Genomic DNA, 27,895 nt, shown 5'->3' with positions numbered 1-27,895 from the left:
AAAAAAAAAAGGAAAGGAAAAAAAAGAAAAGAGAAAAAAGCAAGAAATGAAGTTACAAAACCCAGGATGTTCTGCTCTGTTGCACTGTGTACAAGCCCAAAATGCACTATGATTTCGCATCCCCTTGAGAAATGTATCCAACATGGAAGGAGAAAAGCAGGAAAGCCCCAAGTGAGGAGTATTTGTATTTTGCAGAGGAGCCCATGGGCTTTCACAGAGCTTGCCACAGAGCTGAGGTGACCGTGGAACGGTTATTGCACCTGCCTATAGCAGGAGGAATGGTTTCCCTTCACTTTGAACACTGTCCGAGCCCTGCTGCCTGCAGCCCCTTGGAGACACAGTGGGAAAAAATGGTGGARGAGCAGCAACTTTTGCTATCAGGCAATTACTGCAGCTGGAGAGACCGAACAGAGGAGGGCTGTTTAGTTTTGGCTGCAGACAGGATGGCATTGTGAGGGATTAGATGCACACATGCAAACAACAGAAAATCCGGAGTTTCTAAACTTTCAGCAGGATAAAATGCACAAGGGGTATAACGCCTCCCTCTCTAGGAAATAAGCCAATTGATAGCTGCCAAAGGTTTGAAAGAAATTTCTCCTATGGGTAAATTATCAGATAATTGCGCGTTATGAAATCTAATGCTTTCCTCAGAGCAGCTGGAGCTGGCCTTGCGGAGAGGGGATAAGGRCTACGCGGATTCCTGGCCAGAGCCGTTCTGCCTCTCCTGAGCTTTTCCGCCCGGGGCCAGACACCGCCACGAAAACGCATGGCCCTGTGCTCCGGGCTGAGCAGCACCGTCCGGGGAAAGCCCGGATCCAGCCTCACCGGAGAASCCAGCGGTGCCGGGAGCCGCGACACTGTTCCAAGGTCGCTCTGCTCCGCGCCGCCGGCGCCAGCGGGAGCCAAACCCCGGCCGTCACAGCCGCCCYTCACGGGGAATCGCGCCCCAAACCAGCCCCAGCTGGGGGGCACGGCGCCGACGTCCCCGTCCCGCGCCCAGCCCAGGCATTTCTTAGCGTTCTTCTGAGAAAGGCGCTGAGCGGGCACCGGCCGCTCAAACACTGCTCACAGCACAGAAAGCTTCTCGGGGCCCTGCCTTTCTGCAGAGGGATCGTAAGAGGCCGAGAGATGCCTGGATGAGACTTCTCCTACGAGGGATGCATCAGGGGACTASGACAGTAAGAGCAGGTTTCACGCTACGTTCAGACGCACCTGGAGCTTTGGTCGTATCAGCATCAATAGGCAAAGCAATCCCTGTGATTTCCAAAATGTAAAGGCAGATGTAAAAGCTTCTACAGCAGCAGGAGCTCAGACATATACCTTCAAAACATGTCGCACCAACTGACAGAGCCTTGTCTTCCAGTAGGTGTAAAGAGGAAAGAAAAAACAAAAAAAAACAAAACCAGCAGCTACTAAATAAATGCATCCAGAACCCAGACATGCACAGCAGCTATTGTTATGCAAATGTTTTTTCTGAATTTCCATTCCTGATTGTCTCACAGAACRGCGACACCATAATATTATAATTTCAGAGCACAGATTTGCAATTTTAAAAAATTAAATTACCATTAGAATGTAGTGGAACATTCTTTTTCCTGGGGTGTGAACTTGGAGCTAAATTTGCATGGAACTAAATTTGCATGCATAAATATGACTATGCAATATATATTTTTTTTTTAATGGAGCAAATCACTCAGRATAAATAATATCAAATATGCTTCCCCAGCTTCTCTTCCTGTATGCTTTTAGAAAATGTGATTTACTCTGACAGAGCCCAGCGCTCTCTAMACCTGGCGCCGGGTGAGATAAGCACAAGAAACCCCAAAAGCTTCAGCTGTCAGTGCACAGAAGTCCAAACAGTGATGACATAATTAAGAAATGACAAAATAGATCTGGAGACCCAGGGCTTGGGTCTGCAGAGGTGCAAACCTGTGATGACACTGCGGGCGCCCGGGGACTTCTGCGTCCCTCCGGACAYGTTGCGTCGCCGCTTTGCGCGAAGGAGGTTCTAAAGCACCGGGTCAGCGGGACGCGAAGTGATGAAGGTCGTGTCACTCCTCTGCCTCCGCAGCCGGGCAGCTGGGTCCCAGGCTTGGACAKGTCCGATGCTCCACAGCAAGGCTCCTGACCTCCCACTGCAGCCAGGACTGGCTGATATCCAGAGCTTAATGCCTTTCCAGTGCTTAATATTTACACTTCTGAGAGCAGCCAGCCAGCCACAAAGTGTCCTTCCCGTGGTCGTGAGGCTCTTCCCTTGGGTTAGTTTAATCCAGCACTTCACAATGTCCAGATATATGCAACTATAGCCTGCTGCCTGGCTGAATTTATAGGTAAAAAGCCTTTTTTTTTTTTTTTTTTTTTTTTTTTTATTAAAAAAAAAAAAAATTTTAATTTTTTTTTTTTTTTTTTTTTTTTTTTTTAAGATGAAAAGACAAGATGTTAACAGTAATAATTTTTAGTGTTCTCTTCTGTGGCACTCAGCTGTGCAATAAATGATGTCCAAATGTCAGCATTAAAAGTCAACAAAGCTCCAGCCCTCTGTAAAACACCTCTCACCTTTATTTATGCATTTGTTTGGATTTATGAATGCTAAGGAAAATGAATAGCTTACATTCAGCATAGTTTGAAACTACATGGATGAGGTGCAGCCTTATTATCCTACGGTTATAAGAGCAGAGCTTAAAAGCTTCCCTGTCCTTTGCAAGCATGTAGAAGCATCTCATTCCCGCTGAGGGAGCGGAGGTAGAACAGCCCATTTGTCAGCCCATTTTATCTCTGGTATTTTCTACATTTACATGTGTATTTATCATCCTAACACCAAGGCAAGAGTGATTATTCTTAGTGTGCTGCTTGCAAACAGCCCTGCTAGTTATCTTTTCCCCTCCACAAAGCAACTTGAAATTTGCAGCTCTGACGCGTGAGAAAGGGTAAGTGCTAAAAGAGGTGGTGAGAGAGGCACAGTTGGCAATTCTGCTGCTGCAGCAGGCCCAGCAAGGGGCTTTGCATGCTCCCGGGCTCCAACCCAGGTAGACGATGCAGTTCAGAAGACCTGCGTGCTTTAACGAGTTTTGGAGATTACAACAACACGAGAATGTCCATAAACAGCAACAAGAGGTAAGAAATGGCAATAAGTACTGCATAAACACGCTCCATCCCCACTGTGCTGCAGAGTCCTTGAGACAATCCCAAACACAAAGGTTCATCAGGACATTCCTGCGGGCTAGCTCATAACCAGCACTCGTTTTCCTAACTAACCATCTGTTAACAACTGGCATCCCAATTAGTGGAGATACATGGGAAAGAAGGGCCAAAAGAAGAACCACCGCATACAGGAATGAGGAAATTGGGATGAAGCGGGATCCGGGCTCATGCAACTTCTATTTTGACATCTCACAGCATGTACAAGCTTTAGGGAAGACAAAACTTTGACAGATCTGTAAAKCTGCAGTCCGGGACTGGAAGGCTGCCCTTAACGATACCTGCTTCTTCATCGACAGTCACCAGAGCTTTATCTCCAGCAGAACGAAGGGAGCAGTTCAGTGCCTGTAAATATTCCTTTTGTAGTTTTACAAAGCGATATGCCAAAAACATTTTCACTTAAATTCTCTGTGTTTAGTGTCTGGAGATAACTCCTTTAGAAGGGAAAAGTCTACCTGAATACCACACGCTTTAAAAACAACCATTTCTATGTGAGAAAACGCTTGGAAAGAGGCAGTCTGCACGCAGAGACTGCAGGCTGCTGCACTGTAAGCTCTCGCGCTATTGCATGAAGGTTCATCAACAGAAGTAAATAAACAGATCATTTCTACCTACATCAATACAGCGGGCAGTGGCAGAGGCAGAAGAATCCTGACAATTCAACCTAAATCRCAAACGGGCTGCGCAACGCGGCGCAACGCTGCACGAGACGCGTCCCGACGCGCTTCCCGGAGAGCGCAGCGCCAGGGCGCAGCACAGCTACTGCGTTTAACGTTTATTCCTCCAGGAATAACRGCGGACCCAGGACTCGCAGACGAGGGTGGTCTCTGACAGAGCAGCCCTCCTTGTTCGGGGAAAAACCCTCTGATTTTGCCTCTGGAGCGCAGGCTGACAACCGGGCAGGAGGTGCAAAACGCAGCACTGCCGGCGAAGCCAGACGGCCGTGGCCACACACAGCCTGCAAGAAACTCTTACCTGGAAACCCCGGCTGGATTTTAATCCTTGTAGGGTGCACTGTGCTGATCTTTCGTATCCTGGCAGTTTGTTAATTAAGTTGCCATGAAGCACATGGTCATATGATTACCTCGACTTTATTACCCATATTGGCCTGGCTTGCCATCTCGTCAAAGCCGTGCGGTTATTTTGGCAAGATCCGTTTCCCCAAGGCTCTCGCCGGGCACCGACTGCATCGCCCCCCGCACYGCTCACGGGAGCCCCTTCGCGGGGGCCGCGGCTCCCCGCCACGGTGCCGCCCGGCTCTGCCCCCTGCCCGGGCCGCCGCGCAGCGGCGACGCAGAGCGCGGCCAGCTCCTTTCCAGCGCTTGGCTGCAAATCACTAGACCTGCCGACTGCAAAGAAAAAAAAACACCCTAAATTTCCCAATCACTGTTTAACAAACTTCCAAATTTCTACTGGAATGGAAACCATTTATTCCTCATTCTGTGATATAGCAGCATCCTCTGCCTTTTTTTAGATAGAGGACAGACGTATTTTCAGAAAACGCCTTTTTTTTTTTGCCGCCTCTGCCCACGCAGCAAGCAAACACTATTGTCAAGATCCCTGTTGTTCGTCACGGAGACAAACTCCCGTCTGTTATTCCAGACGCTGCTGGGTGCCAATGTCCTTTTTCTCCCTTTGAAATTTTTGCAAAGCCTCATTTATAATTTATGTTCATTTCTATTCACTTCCCCTTTTTCCTCTGTGAGTTAATTTTTTAAAAAGTGTCTACTCACGCTTGTGACTTTCTGGGCACCCAGATACGTGTTCGCAATTCCCAATCACACACAATTTTCACCACTGCGAAACTAGCTCCTTCAGAGCAACAGGTAGGCACGTTACTGGATTAGATATTATTTTGTAAACAAATACAGGCAATTAACTGATGAGCTATTCACCTAAGCAACCATGAGTTCATGCTGTTTTTTCCTAAAAACGTGATTATATCCTCCCTACTTGTCAAGTTGAAGCCAGTGCAGGTTTCCCACATGCCGTCGCCCCTCGAGAAGTCCCTGCAGAGCAGGTGTGCGACCGGGAGCGTTTCACCAGCCTCAGGAGCCTCTCCCAAATCACAATCGGTTTATTAAAAAAAGGAAAAAAAAAAAAAAAAGGATATTTCAGATGTTCTGAGGGAAACAAATCGCCGCGACCTGCTGCACCCAGCGTCCCGGGCTCGCGAGCGACGGCGGGGGGGGGCGGTTTCTGCGCGTGAAAGCCCGACGCGTTTGGCTGTATCGAGGCTGCCACCGGCATAAGGTATGCTTCGCAGCAAAGCACCAAGACCCCTCCGCAGCCTGCGCCCTTCCCCGCTGCCAGCGCGGCAGCGCCCGGCCCGCTCCCGCGCTCGGCTCCCGCCGCGCCAGCGAGACCTGCCCAGCCCCGGCGAACCGCCCTGCGGACGCCACGGCAGGGAGAAGCAGGGGAAAAAAAAAAAAGGGGGGGGGGGATTTTGGAGGCCCCTCGCAGCCCCGCGTCTCGGGTGGGGAGCTCGCACCAAGCCCAGACTGTCTGAGCTCTATCCGTGCACATTTGTTTTGTTAAATAGAGCATGTGCTCTCCACTGCATTAATATTTCAAACGCAAGATTGCCTTTCCAAGCACACACCTCTCGGTCCTTAAGGCACTAATGTGTCAATGGTAAACAACATTTATTATTCCTCTAGACGAGAGAGCGTTTGATGCGAGGTTTCCTGGAGAAGGAGAGCCCAGCTGGAAGCGGATTAACTGGAGCACCACGCAAACCGCGTGGACAGGAGCATCGACGGGGCCGCAACGCTGCTCGCGGGCACCGCGCGGCTGCGACGGGGGGGAAATCCTGGAGAGCAGCCGCTTCCCGCGGCCGCCCAAAGGGCCCCACGCTTTATCTGCCCTCATTAGTTTGCTCAGCACTAAAATCTCAATAAACTTTGCCTCTCCCCCGTGCACCCCCCCACCTGTCAGACATCGGAGTGTCGTTTCTGCTCTTTGCAAGGTGAACCAATAGCAGCAGATTTGCGCTACGTCTTCCTGCGCTTCTCTTCCTCCAAACCTGGCATATTTCTTCATTTTAAATGAAAAAGTAAAGTACTGTCTGAACACCTGAAGCAATAAAGATTATGACAAAGGAAAGCATTATAGCAGCTTAAGGAGCAAATGTGGTGGTGAATATGCAGCTCAAGGTGGAATCTGAAGGCAACTTTGCATATTTGGTAGTTTTCCTGCAGGATTTTCAAGGAGAAACTTGAAAATAAATGGTAACATCTTTCTAATGGCTGTGAACACTTCTATGCAGAGATTGGGATGCAGAGCTTGCTAAGACAGCTGATCTTTTAAATTTACAGAGCAATGCACCAAAGGGACTGCTACAGCCTTCTCTCAAAGACAGAGCTGGAAGGAAACATTAAATTATGGGTGATCTAGYTGGTATCCAGCAACAAAGAGGCTTATCAGTCCCGAGGAAGGTAAGATGCAGAAATGGAGAAACCCATCTCTGGAGCACAGACTTTCAATGCAATTGCAGCAAGTAAACCATAAGAGATGATGAGATTTTTTTTAGCCCACTGAACTAGAAGCCACATGCTGTAAGCCTTTTCAGTACTACCAGCTCCCCAGGGCTTTGACATGGTCAAAACACACGTGGAAGTATATTCTGAGCCCACCCTGTTGTTTGCACTTGCCTGAATATTTCGTGGAAAGGCACTCTGACAGTGACACTTTGTTGGTAAAAGTCACAAGAGCTCAATGTGGAATGGAGCTACTCGGAGCACAGATCTGCTCCAAGTCCCAGCTGTCTCACAGGCTCCCCCATCTCCTCTGCACCAGGACACAGACTCCAGGTCACTGGTTTCTGTTTTCCTCACCCACAGATATCATTAAAAAGAAAAGAAAAATCAATCCCCTTATTTCAAAGTTGTGCTTCAGAGACCCATACTGTGCTGTGCGATCAAAGCCGGAGCAAAAAGGTCTCCCGCTGCAGGAGCTGCCTGGTTCCACAGCCAGTGCAGAAGATGCCCTTGGAGGTGCCCCGGGGCACCAGCCCCTCTCGCATGGCACAGGCATGGTCCTAGCCAGGTGCCGGCCACCGAGCTTGCTCCTCACAGCAGGCGAGCTGGCGAGGCTCAAAATACCGGAGAGCCCATAGCGGATTCGTCCCTGGACACGGYGCGTGTGGCCTCCAGGGACCTGCTACTGTGGCTAGCACATGCCCGGAGCATGCTGCATCGATCCGCAGCCCCCGTGGTGACTCYGAGATCTTCTGGGTGCCGACAGCGAGATGCCTCTCTTCTCCCACTTACCGCGGCGTGGCAGCTAAGCAGGACCTTCATAGCAGCATCCCACACTGCGCGCCGGAGAGCTGCTTATGGCATTTTCTCATCAGGCAGCTGCAACTTCATGAGTCAATAACCCACAGCCAGTAACGTGAACCAGCTCTCCCCGAAAGCCCTGGATCAAACAGCAGCACCTGGCAGCTTCACGAAGAGGGAAAGGTTTTGTGGATTTTATTGTGGAGCCGAGCAGAAGCCCAACAGAAATATCAGACAATACCGTAACTCTTGTTACGCCAAACGCATAAAATAAGAAYGGTGTTTTGCTGTATGTCAAGTCTGAAGCCAAAATATGCTGCAAACACTCTGATTCTTTTGTCATTTTTCCACTCGCCCTTGGAAATAATGCTGCTTAATTTTGCACGACTGACATCAAATTATTTTTTTTTCCTGGCAAAGTAACGCAGAAGAAGAGAAGAGTTATTGGTGGATGATTTGGCGAGRGAGACAAGAGAGTGATTGGATGTGACTATTTCTGTTTGGCAAGATAAAAACATCCCCCTTTCATATGCCGTTTCCCTTTATTTTAATACAGGGAAACGTCTTAYTTGCATGCACAGAGGAGCCAATATTTCAGAGGCTGGCAGAAAGGCCGCAGCTCTTACTTGGCAATGCGGGAGAGGCAAGTTCCGGGCTCCTTTCCCTCTGATCTGCAGCTCAGCCAGGGTTGAGGTGCTGCTGACCTGAGCAAGCCGCGTGCCCCGCGAGCGGCAGGTGCTGCCCCCAGGACGTGCGGGACCCCACCGCGGGTCGCAGCCCGGGGCTCTCCTCCCCCAGCCCAGCACGGCTCCTCGAGGCAGCAGACACTGCACTAGCCCAAGTCTGCAGATTGGCATCTCTGCCTGGTAGTTGCTGCACAGAAACACATGCAATCAACTGCAAAGCAGCCTCGTCCAGGCCAGCTGCCCCTGCAATGGAGGGAAACGTGCTCACAGCACAAGTCAGGAGCTCCTAGATCCCCGCAGTCTTTTGGGGGTATCTTCACTCATAGCTGTGGTCACATCTCCAAAATCGCCCCACAGAGACTTGCTCCAAGCGAACACTTCAGCGCGTTTAAGCGCACCACTCAACTTCCCCCCACCCCAACACTTGCACTGTTTGGAGGTGCTGCCAGCACACCCAAAAAGCCCGGCAGCAGCCACGGCTGCATTTTCACAGCATTGCCCAGAACCCAAAGTCCACCAGTGCCCGTGGTCAGGCAATCTCCTCCAAAACACACATTTCTGTACAAATATCATTTACATTTCATTTTCACTTGACACTTTTATGTCGGTGCTAATTTTCTCCAAGTCAAGAAGCTGAAACAAAGCAGCTTTAGGAAATCAGGTGGAAATAGCCTTGCTGAAAATTTAGTCATCTTAAGTTGATATTTTCCCTGTGGAAAAAAAATATCCATTTTGATCATAGATTGCACAASAAAAAAAAATGTGAGAAAATTATCACCAGCTACTTTTTAATTAGGAAGWAACAGCAAATTTTATATTCATGCTGTTAACTATTTGGCTTGCAGCAAGGGCTGGAGGTCTCTGGCAGGATGGAGCTATAGTACATTGGAAATGACAGTTTTGTAAAAGAACAGTCCTGTTGTGAACCTTGATGTTATAAAAGTGAATACTTGCATCACAAACTTAATTTATTCATCTGGCCAAGGAATAAAAGCATCTTATGACTCAAGCATCCAACAAAAAAAATAGCCTTCCCGGTTCTTGTTGCAGGTACTCAGAACAAACTGCATATGAAACAGTGTCAGAGCAAGAATTATTTGCAGAAATTACTCCCCAATAATTTTCAATGATTAATGTATGTGGGGAAATCACATACTGCTTGTCCAATGTCTGCATAGAAAAAGAGGCTAAGTTCATCTAATAAATGATTCACTACAAATTATTTGCTCARGTCTCTTGGAGCCACATCCAACTCATTGGAAAAGAGACCAGAGTGTTGCGCAAAGATTTTCTGTTCGCATTTGCAGCTGAAGCACGTTCACTCCTTGGAATCGCTCCCGCAAGGTTCAATGCTACATTGAGCTGTAGGCAGTCCAGAAGCGACGTGCATCAACCAGCATGGTGAAGAMTATCCAGACTTGCCCAAGCCCCCGAGAGATCTACTCCTGGATACAAGCATGTTGCCCCAGCACCACCTTTCTCATAAAACCTTAGGGGAGGTTTTCACAGCTGCTCTGCCACTGCATCTCCCGCTCCCCCTGGACTGGGATGTCTCAAGCATTCCTGCTACGCTCCGGAGGGGTGACTAGAACGACTGCCCAAGAACCACGCCTCGGCACCCGCAGCAGAGGCTGCTGCAGGCGCGTGGCCGGAGCGCGGGGTAGCCGCAGTGCACAGAAATCTCCATCCCTCAGCCCATCGGAAGAGAGTCCGGGCCAGGCCTCAGCAAGCCCGTTTCCTGGGAAGGACGGGCTCACTTGCTTTGTCCCTTCAGGTCTCCGACGCTCTGCATTACACAACCTGGCAGGCGAGGTTATATAATGGCATTATTGTGCCGAACGTCAACRACGTCTGCTGGGATTTCACAGGGGTGACAAACGAGCACAACACCTCACAGCAGAAACACACAACAGAAGACGTGTTGTTTTCCACATTTCCAAAACATCTGCTGTGAATTAGGAATTCAGCTCATATCGACAATTACAGACACAGAAGAGAAGCGGTTGGCTGCACACCCYATTGCTCGCAGGTAGCTGCTCCTGTTTCTGCAGCACGGCATCTTTGGCCTACTGCAGGCCAGACTTTGGCATCCCCRCCACACATTGTCAAGATCTGGAAGGTGCCCCTAAAACTGCTGCCTGAGACTTCGCAGCAGCTGCGGGAGATCTCTGCTGCACACTTGAGGGCAGCCAGAGGAGCATTTACAGGCAATGTCTGCTTCGGCAAACTCCTTAGGGCACGTAAAGTGCCTTATAAGTAAACGTGTATTACTGTTGTCAGTATTTATTAATGCAACACAGCRTTCCCGGATCCTGCACGCTGATTAAGCTTCCTGTGCCAGCATGGGCACCAGCATGGGCACTTGTGAAGCAGGGCCAGCGGTGACATACCATTATCTACCCTATATACCCACTGGAAACATTCAAAGCAGGACAGAAGTCTGGGGAAACGTCATCTTCAAGGCCTTTTAGCATGGAACCTGATTTCATTGAAATGCTGCAGACACTGATGGTTTTAGCACATTCAAAAGTGGGGGCAAAGCTTGACTAAGCCACTTAGCCTCCATGAATGCAGAAAACCCTCGTCCCCAGGCTCTCCACATCCATCACCTCTTTCTCCTAGAGCCCTCCAGGAGAGGCTGGGCCCCATCACATGTCCTCCCTACATGTGGCCRCAGAGAGCATGGACAGGGGTCCCCAGGAAACTCGCTCCGTGCAGAGGATGCTTGCCTGGACACTTTGCAACAACCACCACAGAGCRCAACCTGTCACCCTCTTCTTAATTAGAATGTGAATGAGAAAATTCCCCTTCTCATTCCTGGTTAACACTGACACATCCCCACCTGGATGATTACTTAAGCGATTCTGCTGCAGAGCCCAATACTGCGTGTTTCCCACACCCGTAAGGAGCATGTATTAAGATAAGGACCGTACAGTGTTTTTCCTTTCTCAGAGGATTGCACAGCAGCATATCCTTCAGTAATTTCCTCCTTTTTTTAATAGGAATTTATTTAATTTTGTTTTGAAGCTGTGCGGTGCTGTTAATTGCTGTTCTAACATGCCTCTAATGATATATCCTCTCTAATTGTTTATTGCTTGCCTACTTCTTAAGCGCTTAAATACATTCACAAATACTAATCTGTTCTCAGCACAATCAGTGATTCCTACTCAGCAAAGCACAGTGCAGCACATTTAATATTAAAACTTGAGTTCATTTTACTGAACTCTTAATTGATCTCCTTGCTAACGACATTTTTTTGAAAACTAGCTTGGAGTTGTGTTCAAATTGCAGCCTATATTCATAAATTTAAACAGGAAGAAAATGCAGCAGGCAATATTGCAGTGACATCGGTTGCAGAATAAAATGCCACCAGTAAAAATATTCTATTGAACCTTGAGTTTCAAGAAGGAGCTTTGGATGCTGGTGTAGCACAGCATCCGATGCCACCCAGTAAGACGCGGTGGTGGGGCTGGAGCAGAGCACAACGTAAATAGCGCAGAGCATCCTACCTCGTAATGYGCCACGCGCTGCGACTCCGATATCAGCTGAGCGCTGCACACTTTGCAGTAGCTTTCGGTGAACAAATCCTGGTCAATGTCGGATGATTTCATCTGCCCGTAGCAACACAAAGAAAAGAGACAAACAGTTAGTTACAAACCATTGGTAAAACGGGGCAGGGTAGCTGTGTTCGATCCCTGCAGACACAAGGGTAAGGCAATACCCGAGCTGAACAGCTCTTGCCACTGCAAGCAGGGGAGACCAGCTTCGTGATGGTGCGAACCCGAAACACTGGCAGGCCCCACTGCACCCCTATGTGTGCGCCTCAGGCATGAAACGCCGGCTCGCTGAAACGCCTTGGAGCTGCAGAGATTTGCACGCAGGCACTCTGCACCGACCGGGCGAGACTTGTGCCTCCATCCTGGGGCAGCAAGTGCCACGAGAGGCGGGCAGGGGCAGGGGCACCAGCAGTAGCTGCCGTGCATGTCCCGCGCCCCCCGGCTGCACACACGCCTGCACCCGCAGGACTGGGTGCTCCAGCCTCACCAGCACCCACAGGCATCGGCTCTGCACAGCCCCGTGCTGCTAAATATCCATATTTCACATGCGAACTTTGGCTGTAAATGGCTGTTCTCCATTATCTTGCATRTCTAGAAGTACCACGCACACAACCTGCTCTAACTTACATTGCTCCTAGCCTGAAACACAGTTAGCCAGTTGTTCTATGATAAGAAAGACGTTTACTATAGAACATGAACATCATTATAACCTGGAGGAAGGTGTTTCAGAGTTGGGAAGGTGCTCTGTTTCTCAGTTTGGACAAGGAAGGATCATGCTTGCATGGTTTACTGGGCTTCGCAGTTCCCAAATAGCTGCTTAAGTATTTCTGTGTTCCCTACAACTTCAACAAGGACACTCACCAGAACAGCTTGATGAGTGATCTTGTCCACAGGAGACCTTAAGTCCTCCTTCATACCTTCCTTATTGATGCCTGATTTTGCTTGCATGAACTCTGTATCGATATCCAAAATGCAGATCAGCAGGACCAAGGCTTGTAAGAGACTGAACACAGAAGTGCCAAAAAACACCAGAAGTAGCTTCATAGGATACTTAAAAATAAATAAACAAATAGATAGTCTTTGCAATTCAAGAGGGAGAGAGAGGCTGATACCTCCTGAGAACTGCCAAGATTAAGTCTCTATTAATTCACAGTCATAACAAACCCCAGTACAGTGAAGACTGATGATGCAGACTGTATATCATTAATTTCATTGATTGGAAGGGAAAATAACATAGAAATAAACAACTTGGGAGATATCATTAGAACAAAAACGATCGTGTGGAACAAGCCGAAGTTGCTGGATTCTGCAGCAAAGACCTGGGCAACTTTTCTGCTGCCTTGGGGCACAGGGACGTGCTAAACCCGCCAGCCCGGCTGACTGCAGCCGGGCTCCCGCGGAAGCCAGCTCGCAGAGCCACGCTTCGGCACACGCCTGCCTGCCAGTCCCYGCCAGAGCTGCCGGGCCGGCAGGCGGGCTGCACCCAAGCCCCCAGCTGTATTGCCACCTCCAGAGCAGGAAGATCCCTGCACGTGAAAGACAAGCAGCTGAGCAGACACCAGAGACTCTCACCATGGAGAGACAGATTAGCCCCCCAGCCTCCCACCAGAAAAAGGGTTATTCTGGTGTTTGTGGTCTATCAGACAAAAGACAAACCTCAGAGTTGCTCTGCTGGCTCCATTTCTGCAAAGATGCTTGCTTGTTTTCCTTTGCTATCTGCCTAGATTTAATCTTCATTTACCCTGTCTAGAAAAATGCTGCATTGAGAAACTTTCCCAGACACCAAAAGACCCTTTTAAAAGTACAAGGAATGTGTCGAAATTGCATCAAAGACAAGGTAAAATGAAAAAAACTCTCACTTAAATACAACAGATTGAAACAAGGCAAAGCAAAGAATCTCATTAAATCTTAATCCAGCAACCAGGGCAGAGGCAGGTAATACTGCCTTCATTTGCATGCAGTGTGCAATGCTCGCAGTGTAAACTCTCACTGCAAAAATCAGAGTAAAYGAAAAGCTACTCTGTATCAGCTTATCCCTTCAAGGTCTGAAAACAGATACCAAATCTATTATGCCTCTAATGTATGTGCATATGAATGTGGTTTTCTGCCCCTCCTTTGCAGCAGTGGGGGCTGAACAGGATTATCCAACAACAGGATTTAATGTCCTGTCTATAAGCAGTAGCTTCTGGTATAGGTATAAGATTTGTTAGCCTCAACACCGCCTGTTAGGTTTTACACGCTGTTGTCACTACACGAGGATATAATGCATCTCAACAGGTGAATACAGTTATTATGCCGACAACGTGAACGCTGCGCAGCGAGCACTGTGGAATGACTCATGTGCAACTATTCAGCTCACCTAATAAAAACCCTGTGTAAGGGCATACCCTAAAGAAATGCATCAAGAGCACTGTCACAGGCTACACGTGGCGGAAGCATTCTCCATATGGTATCTTTGGAGGCAAACTTGAGTACCAATAGATGCCACTGGCTGTACAAGCCAGCGGAAAAAAAGGATTTTGATTAACAATAAATTATTACCAGAAAGCCAATGAGAATTTAAGGATCTACTGTTTGTCTTCTTCAGTCAGAGAACCCAAATTCTTCCCTTGCTCTGCTCATGATGGTCAAGGAGCCTTTGCTCACATTGCTTGGAAACACTTCCAAGCACAGACTCGAGCAGTGCTCGCACTTGCACTGGCTCAGCTCTGCCTCAGGAAGCACACAACCCTCCCCAAAACACCAGCACCTGCAGGACCCTGAGCCTCCCAGGCAGGCTCCCATCCACCCACTGACTCAGGTCTCCCCGCTTCAGCCTACAAGATGAGATGACTTCCAACTGAAGGTGATTTAGGTGTGACATTTAAGTCAGTGCTAAACATTAAAGGGGGACTTGGGCTGAAAGACATCTCCCTTACTGACAGTCACAGATGACTGTTTGTATGATGCTGCATAGAGCTAGAAGTAAGGAATTATCACCCATGAGAGAAAGCACACACACAGCTACAGCTGAGCCAAAACCTCTGCTATGGTCCCTACACACCAGTAAAACTACATCTTAAACAGCATCAATTTTGTCAGCAAAAAAAGTGCTACCTGTTTGAAATTTGGAATTGGGCCTTGGATCAGGCATTCTCCCCAGACCCAGACTGCAGCTCTTCAAGCCCATCCACTCCCAGCCCTGTGCAGCCGTCCCTGCCACTTGCCCCTGTGCAGGTTGCCTCCGCCAGCACAACTCACTGTGCCGACGGGCACAGCTCCGCGAGGGGCTCGCAGCTCTGCCCCTTTCCTGCTGGGAGCTGTTGGATGCATGGTGCTCCTCTGGCCTCTGCATGCAGCTTCCCAGGAGCAGCAGGTGCCCAGCTCCTTGCTCTGGAGTTTCACCTGAAGATGCATCCTTCCCCTTCCAGGAAGGAAATCCTGCAGGAGGGCTCCAGCAAGCCCATCCCAGACTCCACTCTACTCCAAAGTGCCACTCACTTTCTAACCAGCCACGGGGAGCACTGGACATTGAGGAATGAGTGCATTTTCATGCATTCAAGAGCATCCAGTGAAGCCAATATGCAACAGCTAACATTACTCCTGTGACTCCCAYATTTGCAATTTGCCCTCTTACTGRTGGCTACACATATTAATTGCACTACTGCAGTAGCATGGTGCTCTAGCATGTATATCAGGGCTCTTGGTTTGATACAGACACAGAACAGTGTTCCCCAGAGATGGAAAGCAGACAGGACTGATGCCAAGCAGCTGGGGTAGAGGAGCCCAGACCACACCAGCCAGCGCTCATGGGAACACCAACATCCTCCTGGCCCTGACAGATCCAAGGCCACGCCTGACCTCCTCGGCAAATGATACACAGCGCAGCAGCAGCAAGTCCCTCGCTCACTTCAGCAAAGCTTGATTCCTTCCCTTGCAGCTGCCTTTTTCTTCCAGTGCTGTCACAGCAGCACACGGAGCAACTCCTGGTTTAACTGCTCATGTGAGACCAGGGTTCAGCACCTTCCACATGTGCCTGGCTGAGTGTCCTCATCATACTGAGGCACCTGCAGAGTGTTTCACTGTGTGTTTTTGCATGTATTGCTTTTTAATAGTAATGAAAATGACAGCTAGGAGGAAGAGTGAGGGATGGAGATTAGGGAGAACAGAAGAATGAATGGAAGCAAAGCCTCCTCTATGCTTTTGAATGAATATATTAGGCTAAACTGTAGAGAGGATTCAGGCATATGTAAGCTTGGCTATTTAAAATAATTAGAAAGCTTTGGTAACAATAACTGCTTAGGACTAAATTTATTATGAACAGTTTGACAAAAATAAAAGATTCATCTTGGCAAGGGATATTTGCTTCTTCAATAGAAGAAAGATTTCCTCATAAGCATGCCATTACCAGYACCATTTATACAAACCACCCTGCAAAGCTGCCCGTAGAAATGCAGACAGGCTGAGAACAAGTTTAAACTCAAGTATTGACCCCTGACTTGAGAAAACACAGACTTTTACTCGAGCCACATGAACGCAGCAGATGTGGCTGCAGTGCAGCCCTTCTCCACAGCCCTCCTGGCTGGCTGTGTGCTGCTGGAGCGCTCTCACACAGCCTTTCCCAAGGGCAGCTCTTTAAATCTGCCTGGTGCTTCCTGCTGTGGCTCTAAACAAACCTTCGATGTTTGGTGGCCGTTAGCTGGTTTCTTTGTTTTTTTTCTTTTTCTCCTCTCTCCAGTACGCTTATATTCTCCTTTATAGGATAACATTCCAGAGCAGTACATTAAAAGAATGTCAAGGTAGTGAAAAAATGTAGTGAAAATAGCTACTTCTTTTTTTCCAAAGTCGATTTTCTATCCTAAAAGTTAGACCTGCCTTGATTTCATTTAGGTGTTCTTGTGAACAAATCAGCGACAGGGAGCTAGATAACGGTCTCTCTTGCTGCTGCGGCATCCAAGGAGCTCATAGATTCCAGGCCACAGCATAAAGTTTGGTGATGAGAGGAAACCAGTCCAGATCATCTCTCCCTAATTGTTCTGCTGAAACAGCTCTGGTTATCTCTTCCCCATCTCCAGAGCAGGCAGGAGGCTGCTTCCTCCCTGGCAGTGTGAGTCTTGGGAAGCTGGGCTGCCCAGTGGCATGCAAAGGACCTCTCCTGGTGCCGCCTGGCCAGCCAGGGCAGCAGGTCCTTTCCGGTTCTGCACCCAGAGCCCCTCCGAGCACCAAAAAGCAGGCACTCTCGCTGCTGTGGTCCTCAGGCGCCTGGGGCTGCTCCTCGCGCAGACGACAAGGGAGGTCCACAGCCGATGCTCCCCTGGGAGCTGCACAAGGGCCCCACTACAATGCAAGAACCGAAAGAGGAATCTACCAGCTTCCTAAATGGGATTCCTGCAAGACACTGCAGCCACAGCGAGGTCCCCACAGCTGGCCCACGGATGGCATCTGTGCACGACTGCAAGGGCTGCAGTCTAAGCAAAGGGCACCTCCTAGACACGAAGCCTTGGGATGAAGAAAACAGCTTTGTTGTGTGGGTACCTGACCTAAATACATAGTGTTTCTCTTGCTCCAGAAAAGCTGGGGGTGTTCTGCATTCTGTCTCATCTCAGATACAGTCTGCATTATTGTTTGGTGGGTCAATGCTAACAGAGGATTTATTAACTTCCTCCACCTGCAAGTGTCATAAAGGAAGTACATAGGCAATTACTATTTATGTATTTYTAATCACTTAATTCCACTTTAACTCCCCCTCTCTGCAAGTGCTTAGCAATTGCTAGAATTGACTACTCTTTGGCTGATCTTCCATGTAACCTGCCTTAGTCAAAAGCGGTGTGGAACCAGAGTGTGCTGCTCCGCCGCGAGCAGGCAGCAGTCAGCCCGCAGTGTGTCAGCGGCTGTGAAGCACYGCGTGCGACTGAGACGCCTGCCGAGAACCACAGATGCTGAGCAAGAAGGGATATGTTCCCTGTACCTTCTCAGAGGCTTGCCTTTCAGAAAGTTGAAGAATTAATGTGCGATTCTCATCCTTGCCAGCTGGACCCAAACCTCTCAGCTGAGCAGAAGCACTTGGACTGCACATCAAGTCCTACGCATTTCAGACTCTTGTTTCTCCTCTTCCTTACGTAGAGGCACACACAGTGGTGCCTTCAAACACTGATAGCTTTGTCTCCTGTTCTTTCAGTGGGGTTTATTATTTCCTCTTTCATTGGCAGTCGAGTGTTGAAGATGCCCTCCCTTCCCCACTTCTGATCAGTAACTTCTGCACATGTCAGCTCAGCATCTCCAGGAACGGCAAACTGTGTCATCAGAGACTTCATTTTAAATACCTTGTGCCATATGGCTATGATTCTTCTGAGCAGTTTCAGTGACTATAACAGCTTAATGAAAATCCATTTAATGGGGCTGGTTCCAGTTTTTGGCAACTGCTAGAAAGATTCTAACTAAGTTGCATTAAATTCTAGAGGACAGCAATCCAGCTATTGACATCAGAGACACATTCAAAGCCAACTTCCTTCTTTACCGATATGCTTCACACCGGTTAAATTCCACCAGACACAGCCATGCACTGCATGTGCAACTGTCACACAGGAGAGTGCTGGAAGTGCACCCGCAATAAGTGCTCTTGCCGTCCAGACCCAGGCACAGCAGTGAGACTGCTACAAGACTTGCTGCAGGGCGAGAGAGCCAGCCGAGTCGCTGCGAGCTGCGGCAGTCCTTTGCCGTGATGACGGCTCTCGGAGGCCTTCCCTTGCAACCCGGGGACAGMGGAAGCACAACCCGCACTCCCCTCCAGCACATACTTCCTGTCACATTTCCAGCAAACACCACRATAATCTCATTTCAAGCAAACCCTCCCTCAGCAAGCTGCTGCTATGTTTATTATTGTGCTGCTGTCAAGTGCATCATCCCCTTTTTTCTTGACCARTGAGCAGATCTGAGTAGGAAAAGAAGTTCTTTAACAACGGGAAATCCACAATGCAAATGCTCCAGAGCAACTAGCCCATGTTCCAGCTCTTAAACAYGAAAGAATTGTTCTAATTCCAGATTTTCCCTTTTCTATCACTTCACAGACTACAGTTATTATTTTACACTTTCATTTATTTCTGTATTTCTACAATAATAAGCAGAAAACCATGTAAAATCTGAGCAGCTGCTGACCATTTCATGTCCTTTCAGGGTAGGGAGCCTGGAAATGCAGCACCATCCTTGGACTAACCAGCCTGTTGTCAGAAGCAGACAGCTTGCAGCTTTTCCAAATGCTCCTTCTGTGCTGTTTGCAAGCGCCTGCTCAGGCTGGTCCCGTGGCACGTAGAGCAATGGCTCAGGAGGGGACATGTTAAATGAAGACAGCAAATAAAGGATCTAAATCTGAGATCAGAGCCAAATCCCTAGGTAACTCTTGTCTAAACTTTACAGCACATGCCTCAGATACAAGTGTAAAAGTTATAGGCAAACATCAAAGAAGCTGCTCCCTCCTCTGCTGCGACTGCAGACATGCTAACTGTGCATAGCCAGCCTTGTCTTCCCCTAAGGGAGATGAAAAAGCAGACCTGAAGGACACTGCAAGGAGAAGGGGGCAGGAACCTGTGCAAAATATCCAAAAGAGACAGTATGAAAAATCAGCTGCGCCCAGGCCCAGCGGGATAGGGGAGCCCTTGCGTGGCTGTGCCTGGCCTGTCTTGCCACCTGCACGTGAGCAAAATGCACGGGCGTCTGCAGGAAGGAGACTGCTTTCCCTGCTCTTCTCCACCGGCTCTAGCTCTTAGTTGCTTCCAGCTACATTTCTGTCTTTCTGACCAAACTATTTTTTAACCACTGCTTCTCCCTGCCCAAATTCCCCCCGCACCTCCAAACACCACTACCAGGTTTGGGGGAGCATCCTYGAACGGCCCTCCACACAGGGCTGTTCTCCACGCGACAGCCTCGGACCACATCCCCAYAACACAGGCAGATTCACTCCCACGTATGCATAAACGCTTATCAGCCTCACCGAGATCGGGAACTGGTGTGTGGAAACAGGGTTTGTATCATCATTTAACCAGTTAAGTTTCTGTGACTTTGGATTGCACCAAATTGGCCCATTCACAGTCCAACCGCTTCAGGAAGGCTAAACCCTTCCAACCCGGACAATTAATTTCCTCTGCTCTTTTAACAGCCATTTGGTAACTGGCATTGCATCAACCTAGAAGCACAAGAGTCTGGTGTCCCCGCTTATGCCCAGCTCCCTCAGACCAGGTCCTCTTCGCCATGCCCTAGCAAGCTTTGCTCCGCACCTGACAGAGAACAGAGTCCGCGGGGATGGTGCYGGGGACTGGGGAAGTCCTGTGCTGAGCCTCACCCTTGAGAYTGCTGCTGGATCACCTGCATATAGCAATGAAAACAGAATTTCTGCACAGGTGGATTTGTCATAGTGTATGAGCATGGGCAGGTAATGCTATATGACAAGGCACTAAATTCAACAATTCAGTTTGTTTCAGTCAAGAGAGGAAAATAAAAAAAAATAAAAAAAAAAACCTTCTTCGCTCCCATACTCAATTTATTCTCTAAGGCCTCAATTACCTTTCCTAGAATTAACAGCTTCCAAACCCCTCCATACTGGAGCACTAGAGATGTGACAACTGAGCATGTGCATGAATGCCAAAGGCAAACAACAAGCCAAAAATTAAATGTCCTGTTTTTTCATGTCGTGAATTACCATGGCTTCTGGTACTGTCACTCACCCATGGATTAACTTCTCATGTAACACTTCCTGTTTTCTTCAGTTGTTTAATTTGTCTTGCAATAAAAAGAAAAAAAAATCTCTTTGCTAATAATTAATGTGCTTTTAGCAACTGTGTCACAGCACTTACAACAGGGCATCTGAAGAAATGCAAAATACTGCCTTTTSAAGTGCCTCATTCCCAGCACCATCAGCATGATGGATGGTTGCACCCGCTTTGCAAGTTCAGGCTCTCCGGACGCTTTTAGTGGCTTCGGGAAGGAGCGCTCTCGATGCCCGGCAGCAGCAACGGGCTCCCAGCACGGGCAGCGCCTGCAGGGCCCTGGAGAAAGGCAGGATACGAAACAGCATCCGGGGCCCGTGCCCTGCAGGGACGAGGGACTTCAGCACGGCAGCCGGCACGGGAACGTCCCGCCGCAAAGCGACGACGGGAGCTGCGGCCCCGCGGAGCCGGGGCGCCGGAGCGGAGCGTGCTGAGCCCGGCCTCGGCGCAGCCCCGGCCGCTGTCGGCTTTCCCGGCTCCCTGGCCTGCCCGGAGACGCGGCCGTCCCACCGGCGGGGGGGCCCGAGGCTTCTCCGACGTCTCCCTGCTCCGTCCGTTCTCCTGAACTCCTCTCCGGAGCCAACTGGCTTCGCTGCAGCGCTCAGCCTTTGATGCATTTCGACACGCTTTATTGGAGCTTTGAAAATCAGAACAAGATTGTGTGTGGCACGAGCTGGGGAGCAGGAGAGACCCTGCACGTGTCCGCTCCACGTGTCCAAGCAGAGGAGAGGCTGCGGAGAGGCGCAGCGGAGAGAGCCAGAGCCAGAGCTGGAGCCTGGAGCCTCCCAAGCGCCGCGCGTCCCCGGCCGGGAGCTCCTTGGGCCCCTCTGGAGCCGGCTCCGAGCCTCCCTCCCGCGGCTCCGGCCGCCCGCAGCGGCACGGGGACGGCTCGCGCCCAGGCGAGCCCCTCTCCCGCCCTCGGACCGCAGAGCCAAGCAAAGGAAACGCGCTGAACGCAGCGCAGAACGCGCCGGTGCCGAGGGGCCGCGGCGGCGCCTTCCCGGGGGAAGCGGCAGAGCCGAGGCTCGGCTCCCGAGCGGTGCCGAGGCCCCAGCCCGCGCCCGGCCCGGGGAGCGGACCACGGGACGGAGGAGGGGATGGYGCCCGCGGCGAAGCGCGCGCCGGCTCCGGAGGAGGAAGCGGGCGCTGCCGCCCGGGATGTCCCCTGCGCTCCTGGCACCTCGCGCGGACGCGGACACATCCCGCGTGGAGCGGTGCCTCGCCCGAAGCCCTYGCTCCGTCCCCTTTCCCTCCCGCTGGAGCTCGTCCTCGCCTGGCGCGCCCCGCGGAGCCCAGGACCCGCGGGCGTGCTGCGGCGGGCGCCTCCGGGGCGGGCGCCCGCGATGCTCGCCGTCGCTATGGAAACCGAGGGATGCGGAAATCCCTCGGGAGCCTCCAGGGGCCGGGCCGGCTGCCCGGCGCCTGCTGCCCGGTCCCAGGGCGAGGAGCCGGTGCCGCCAGGAAGAGCCGCGCACGGCTTGCACATGTGGCGTTTCCGGGCACTTGCAGTCAGGACGCTGCTTTTTTTAATGGATACGCAGGACCTACTTTTTCCTGTGGCTCCCTAATAACATGCAGMAGCAAGTCAAGCTGAATCCTGTGCCTACATCTTGTAGCCTCTGGTACTTTGCATAATCAGGGCTTGTCATTCCCCATCAGCTTCAGCTCAGAGACCCAAGAGGCAAAGCCATCTGAGGTGGCAACGAGCTTAGAAGAATCCTTTGGAGAACAAATCTGTCTGTCACTGATGGGGGATTATTTTCCTACTGTATCCCTTGGTGAAAGTCTCCATGTTGGCCCAGCTGGCYGAGCTCGAGCACCTCCTGCGGAGGTGCCATCAGCACTCCGCCGCGCCAGCCCCGCATCGGCTCCTGGGATGATCCTCCCGGCGTCCGCGGCGGAAAGGCTCTGCTGGGAGCGGGCGCCAGGCGCGGCCCCCGGAGCCGCACTGTGGAGTCACGTAACGTCGGGATGCCAGGCACCCTGCACGCAGCGCCTCGGCCCTCGCTCGCACGGGACAGCTAAACCTCCGGGCTCCGGACTTAACTCCACATCCCCGTTCCACGTCCTCTACTGGGGATCAGCAGATTCCATTAGACTCCTTCATATTATCACCTAACCTGTCAATGAGCTCCGCGCACAACAGCAAACGCGGTGGAGCTTTATCTTAAGTAAAGCAAAACATTTACTTTCTTCCCACTGCTTTTTTCTTTGCCTGTCCTTGATTTTTAAAAATTGCTATTTTGTTGGCATTTGTGTTCTTCAAAGAGGCAGGGATGTCTTGTGTGCTCATCCCTGTAGAGCTGAAGCAGGCTGGACTTTTCAGTTCATGTCAGCCCTGTTTGGTATCTACGAGCATTTCAGCCAGCCACACAGATAATGCATGCTTCATTTCCCATCTCTGGGAAAAAGAAACAACCCTACTCTCTGCCTCCCCAACAGGCGAGCCGTGAGCAATGGTTAATCAATGCCCGTTGTGCTGTTCCTGCTCCTCGGGTGAAAGTGTCTCGGGCAACGCGAGTGACTGCTTTCATCAGCGATAAACCGGGCTGCAGCTGCAGCGCGCCAGGAGCCACGTGCTCCTCTCGGGAACGGCTCCGATTCCAGGCCTGGGAAAGGTCTCCATCACGGGCCTCGGCACTCACTGCACAGCCCCCGGAGCGCCGGGAGGGGATGAAAATGAGCCAGTACGTTTGGTACGATGTCAGCTTTCAAAGTGRGGTTTGTACGTTACCCTTTGGGCCATGGCCATCAGCCTTCCTTTGCAGCTAGGACACAGAAAAGCCTGGAAAAAATGATTTTTTGTATGATCTACAAAAACAGAAAATCCCTGTGCTTTAGGGGGAGGGCAAAACACTTCTGCACCATGCAGATGCAGATGCAAAATTTCTCCAAAGGTGCAGACCTCTCCAAAAGCACAGGCTAAAGAGACATCTTACTTCTGGTGCAGGAAAGATGCCTAGCAGGAGTTAAGAGACCAAGACCTGGAAGAAYCAGAGAGTTTTTGAGAAATGGGAAAGCATCCATCAAGAAACTCCAAATTCCCACAGTACAGCATCGCTTGACACAATGGGATCTGCAGAATGAAACTTGCTTCAAATCATGACTTGGGCCCGAAAGGAATGAGCGTGATGGGGTTGGTGATGATCGGCTCAGGCTGGCAGTGTGAAACACCCTCAGCGCAAACGGCAGAAGAACTCACCCTTAAACTGCGACGTAGCTTGCCAATTTGAAAGCCTCAAATACGAACCAGCCAAGCTTTTATTACAGGAGGAGATTACAAAGCCGCTGGAGAGTTTATTCGTAAGCCAGCGGCGGTGCCTGTGGGGAGCCGGGAGACGCGGGCCGGTTCCCGATCTGCCCCGCAGCTCCTCGCGCCTCTGCCGGCCGCAGCTCGGCCCCAGCGCGCGGGATCGCCCGCAACCCCGCAAGTTACGGGGCTCAGCTGGGGCTCCCTTGGCTGCTACGGTATTGCACGCCTGCACAGCAACTAAAAATTGCCATAAAAATGCCTGACAACCAAAGCAAGGGAGTAACAGGCCCCTGCAGCCTGCGCGGCCCCAGTCGTCGCCAGGTGCCCCTGAGTTATGGCCCCACATTTCACCATTAGACCGATTAATTGCTGCCGCAATTAGTAGTATCATGGAGCATCTCTGGTGGCTGGAAATAATATTGCCTGGGATTTTCCAGTGAGCAGCTGGACCCGTGGTTGTCATTTTGATGCTTTCCTCCAGTGACATATACCATCTGTAAGGGGCAAGGAGGAGCACAGCTAGGGTCCCACATGCACAAGCTGATATACAGGAAGGTTATTTACTCCTCCRCCTTGAAGACTTGTTCTCCGACAGATGTGCACTGGCAAAGAGCAGCTCCAAGCTTATCTGCATCTGTGACCCCATGGTCCCTTAGTGAGGCAAAATAAATATATTTCTGCTTTGGAATTAAACAGTGATATTCTCTGATATCTTGTTTTCAAATTAAGTTCTCAAAAGCCTGTTTCAAAGCAGTCGTGTTTGAATTTTTCACACATGCTGTGAATTTTGCACCCCAGCACCCTGGTAACATGGGTTACTGGGAAGAGCCTGGGAAGCACTGCTGGCTGCGAGTCCTTCAGGAATGCCTGGGCCCYGTGCTTCACCACCCCCAGGAGGATTGCGGCCCCACTCACCACCAGCCACCAGCTGCCTCCCCATGGTGCAAGGGCACTGGGGGCCAGAGCTGCTGCGTGCCCTCCCAGTACAACCCGCTGCTGCCAGTGCATCCCCGCTGCTGGTGCATCCTCGCCACAGGGACACCACCGCATCCTGTCACTGGTGCAACCTCACCACAGAGACACCACTGCACCCCCGCCACCGATGCACCCCCGCTGCTGGTGCATCCTCACCATGGGGACACCACCGCATCATGTCACTAGTGCATCTCCACCATCARGACACCACTGCATCCCTGCCACCGGTGCATCCTCACCTCAGGGACACCACTGCATCCCTGCCACCGGTGCATCCCCGCCATGGGGATGCCACCTCATCCCACAGGTGGTGCATCCTCACCATGGGGACACCACCACGTCCCTGCCACCAGTGCATCCTCACAGCAAGGCTWGCTGTGGAGCTGTCTCCCTGCCACTGGCACAGGCTCCCTTCCTCCAATCTGCTGTTGTTTTGCCAGGCAAATGGGTCTCAGCCAGGTCTCCAGCAACATTGCCTGCCCAGCCACTAACTCCAACAAGAGACACAGGCAGTGACACTGCTCGCACCGACCGTAGCTCACCTATGGGCTCCTGCAGCCCCACAGAYTGACGATTCATCTGTGACTGCAAAACCTTTTGCAAATGCCCAGGAYGGGTCTCAGTGCAAGACCAGGCTACAAGAGCGAGCGCTGCAGYGCACGTGCGAATGGGCTGGCCCAGGCAGCTGGGTGGCCCCACCAGCCTTCGGCCTCCCCTGCCAGCACATTAAAGGCCTAAAAGCTGTCAAGCATTACACAACAGGCAAGTTTTAATATCGAAAATATTCATCTCCAACCATTTCTAGCTAATGGAACAAAACAAACTATCTAGAAAAAATGGGAACATTACAGTAAAAAGAACAAATTAAACCCTGATGCAATTAGAGAGCAATTAGGGATCTCTCCTCTGGGAACATTTTGGACCTCAGGGTCTTTCTCAAAATCTGATCACTCCCTGCAACTCTATTTCTTTCCAATTAATAAATGCAGGAGAGAATGGCATGGTTTCGCGGCCCTGCCAAGTGCCGTGGTGCTGACCTGCTCAGGAGCACAGCGGGCAGGAACCGCAGCACGGTGCTGCGGCAAGGTACCGGCAGCATGAGGAGCCCAGCGCAGTGTGGGCTGACATGGGGCCCGGCGCGTTCCTCCTCCAGAGGAGGAGGAGGACATTGGGCAAGGGAGGTCCTCACGCAGGGAGCCCGGGCATCGGGCAGGGCGCTGCAGCTCTGCAGGCCGCGGGACCAAGCCGGAACCGGCACCGGAGCGGGGTGTCACAGCTGCCCGAGGTCCTCATTGCCCTGGGCTCCTCCACCAGCCAGCCAGGTCCGTGAAAGCTTCTTGGGGCCCCGAGCACCTCCTCACCCCTGGATAAAGTCAGAGCAGCTTGTTACAGAGCTTTAGGTGCTCCCTGCAGAAAGGACACCTGCCCTTTGCACTGGTAATGCCTCCGAGGCAAGAAAACAAAACATAATGCCAGCAGACTCTTGTTTTGCACAGCAACCATAGAAAAACCATTTTCTTCCTGTTCATGACTCCCATGAGAGCCACGGCCTAGAAAAGTGTGCACTTAATTCCTCTAGACTTTAACTCACTCACCTATCTTCCTGGAGGTGAGCACTTGCTCAAGCAAATTGCTCAAGTACGCCGCAGAAAGGAGCAGGATGTCCTCTGGGCACCGGTCCCCGTCCTGGTCGGGCCATAAGGAGCTTTCGGCAGCACCCCAGCAAGGCTGGGCAGGCTGCTTGGGGCACAACCTTTGCGGGAGGACAGGGGACAGCAACCGCGATTGCCCAGTGTCCCCTCATGTGAGCGGCACAATCAGTGCGTAGCTGGGTGCCAAAATGCTTGAGAAATTATAGAAAGAACAAAATGAAGGGGCAAAGCTGCAATACCCTACTGAATCAGCGCCTCTCCAGTCTCAGTCAAAAGCTGCCTGAAGGTCACAGCTACAAAACTGTTGCAGCCAAGCCTGGCTCTGCTAAACCTTCCRTTAGTGGATGCAAATAGATGGCGTGGCATGGAAGGAAGCCTTCCTTGCAACTGCTGCTTCCTGAGGGCAGCCCTTGGCAGTGGCACATCGCACCTTGCAGCAAGGGCTGCTGTTCACACTTGSAGCGACAGCAAACAGTTCTGCTACCTGTTGAGGGATGGCAGGAAGAAACCCGCCTGCATTCAGATGAGGAAGGTATCTGTGCAACAGGGGGAGATGAGAACCTTGAAACTCAGGAGTTCCTGCCTATGTACYCAGATCCACCCTTGGGAACATCTGCGGCCCAGTTTTGGCCTAGAAACTGGCCCAGTTTTGATCTATCAGAACAGTTCTGGGTTTCAAGTCACACCTCGTTCCTTGAGAGCTTAACCCAGATGAAGCAAGACACCCAGATTTGACAGTCTGAGCCTAAGTGACCTAGAGCAATCGCAGCCAGAAAAAGCACCAAGGAGTTCTATCCTTTCCTAGCTTCTGCCATCTCAGACCTCTGCAGTGACTTCAGGTCCCTTTATGTTGACATACTTCAACCTTCCTGGAGGATTTCTGACTTTAAAAACACCTYGTAATGAAACTCATGGGTCTGAAAAAGACGCAGACTGTCAAAAGTTGCTTCTTGCAAATGAGTAATTCTCAAAGAAAAAAAAWAAGAAAACCCAAGCCATTATTATTATTGTATATATTTCATCTTTGAAGTTTTGGAGTGTTTTTTCTTGATGGTGGGTTTGGAGGGAGGGGGCTCAACATCAAAACATGTGCTTGGAGGGATGATAAGTTCATACCTGGACCACARATCTGTAGCTGATACAGAGGAAAGGTCTGGCCATTAATGTTCCCAGCTAATTCCCTAGGGATGAGGAGGAGGAATTACTTAGCATAGCACAGTGTTGTAAGGCCATCCGGAGAGAGAAACAGAGCTGTTGATGAGGAGGAAGGTGCTAAATCAGCAGAGAGCAGCTGGCTGCACCAATTCTATTGTAAATGGGAAACAGCAGATTAAACCAGATCACAGCAAATATCTGCAAAGCATCTCCATACCAGGCAACCTAAAGCCTGTTCAAGAGGGGTTAGTCAGCAACGCTGCGAACAGCAAGGGAAGCCCTCGGAGGTGCAGGTGCTCTACGGCACACCTGAGAGAGCGGAGGTGCAGCAGCCGAGCGCTGCTCCGCTTTCCGTGACTCCAGAATGGCAAGAGTGCAGAGAAGGGTGGAAACGGCACGGG

The 27,895-nt window shown here is 50.7% G+C and overlaps 1 protein-coding gene across 5 annotated transcripts in view; it reads right to left on the bottom strand.

Moving 5' to 3' along the window:
* Nucleotides 1-27,895, bottom strand: part of ZMAT4 (zinc finger matrin-type 4) — a 74,511-nt gene that overhangs the window by 32,879 nt on the left and 13,737 nt on the right. For all 5 annotated transcript variants that reach the window (XM_085316910.1, XM_085316908.1, XM_085316906.1 and 2 more), the window contains one exon: nucleotides 11,674-11,775. In XM_085316910.1, coding sequence (XP_085173036.1) covers nucleotides 11,674-11,775 — 102 coding nt within the window. The remainder of the gene's footprint in view (nucleotides 1-11,673; nucleotides 11,776-27,895) is intronic.

This window comes from Rhea americana, unplaced genomic scaffold (genome assembly GCF_003343005.1).
Source record: "Rhea americana isolate MKP2758 unplaced genomic scaffold, rheAme1 scaffold_480, whole genome shotgun sequence".
Lineage (NCBI taxonomy): Eukaryota > Metazoa > Chordata > Aves > Rheiformes > Rheidae > Rhea > Rhea americana.
Note: the sequence above shows the minus strand (reverse complement) of the source record. Positions and strands in the feature narration are given on the sequence as shown.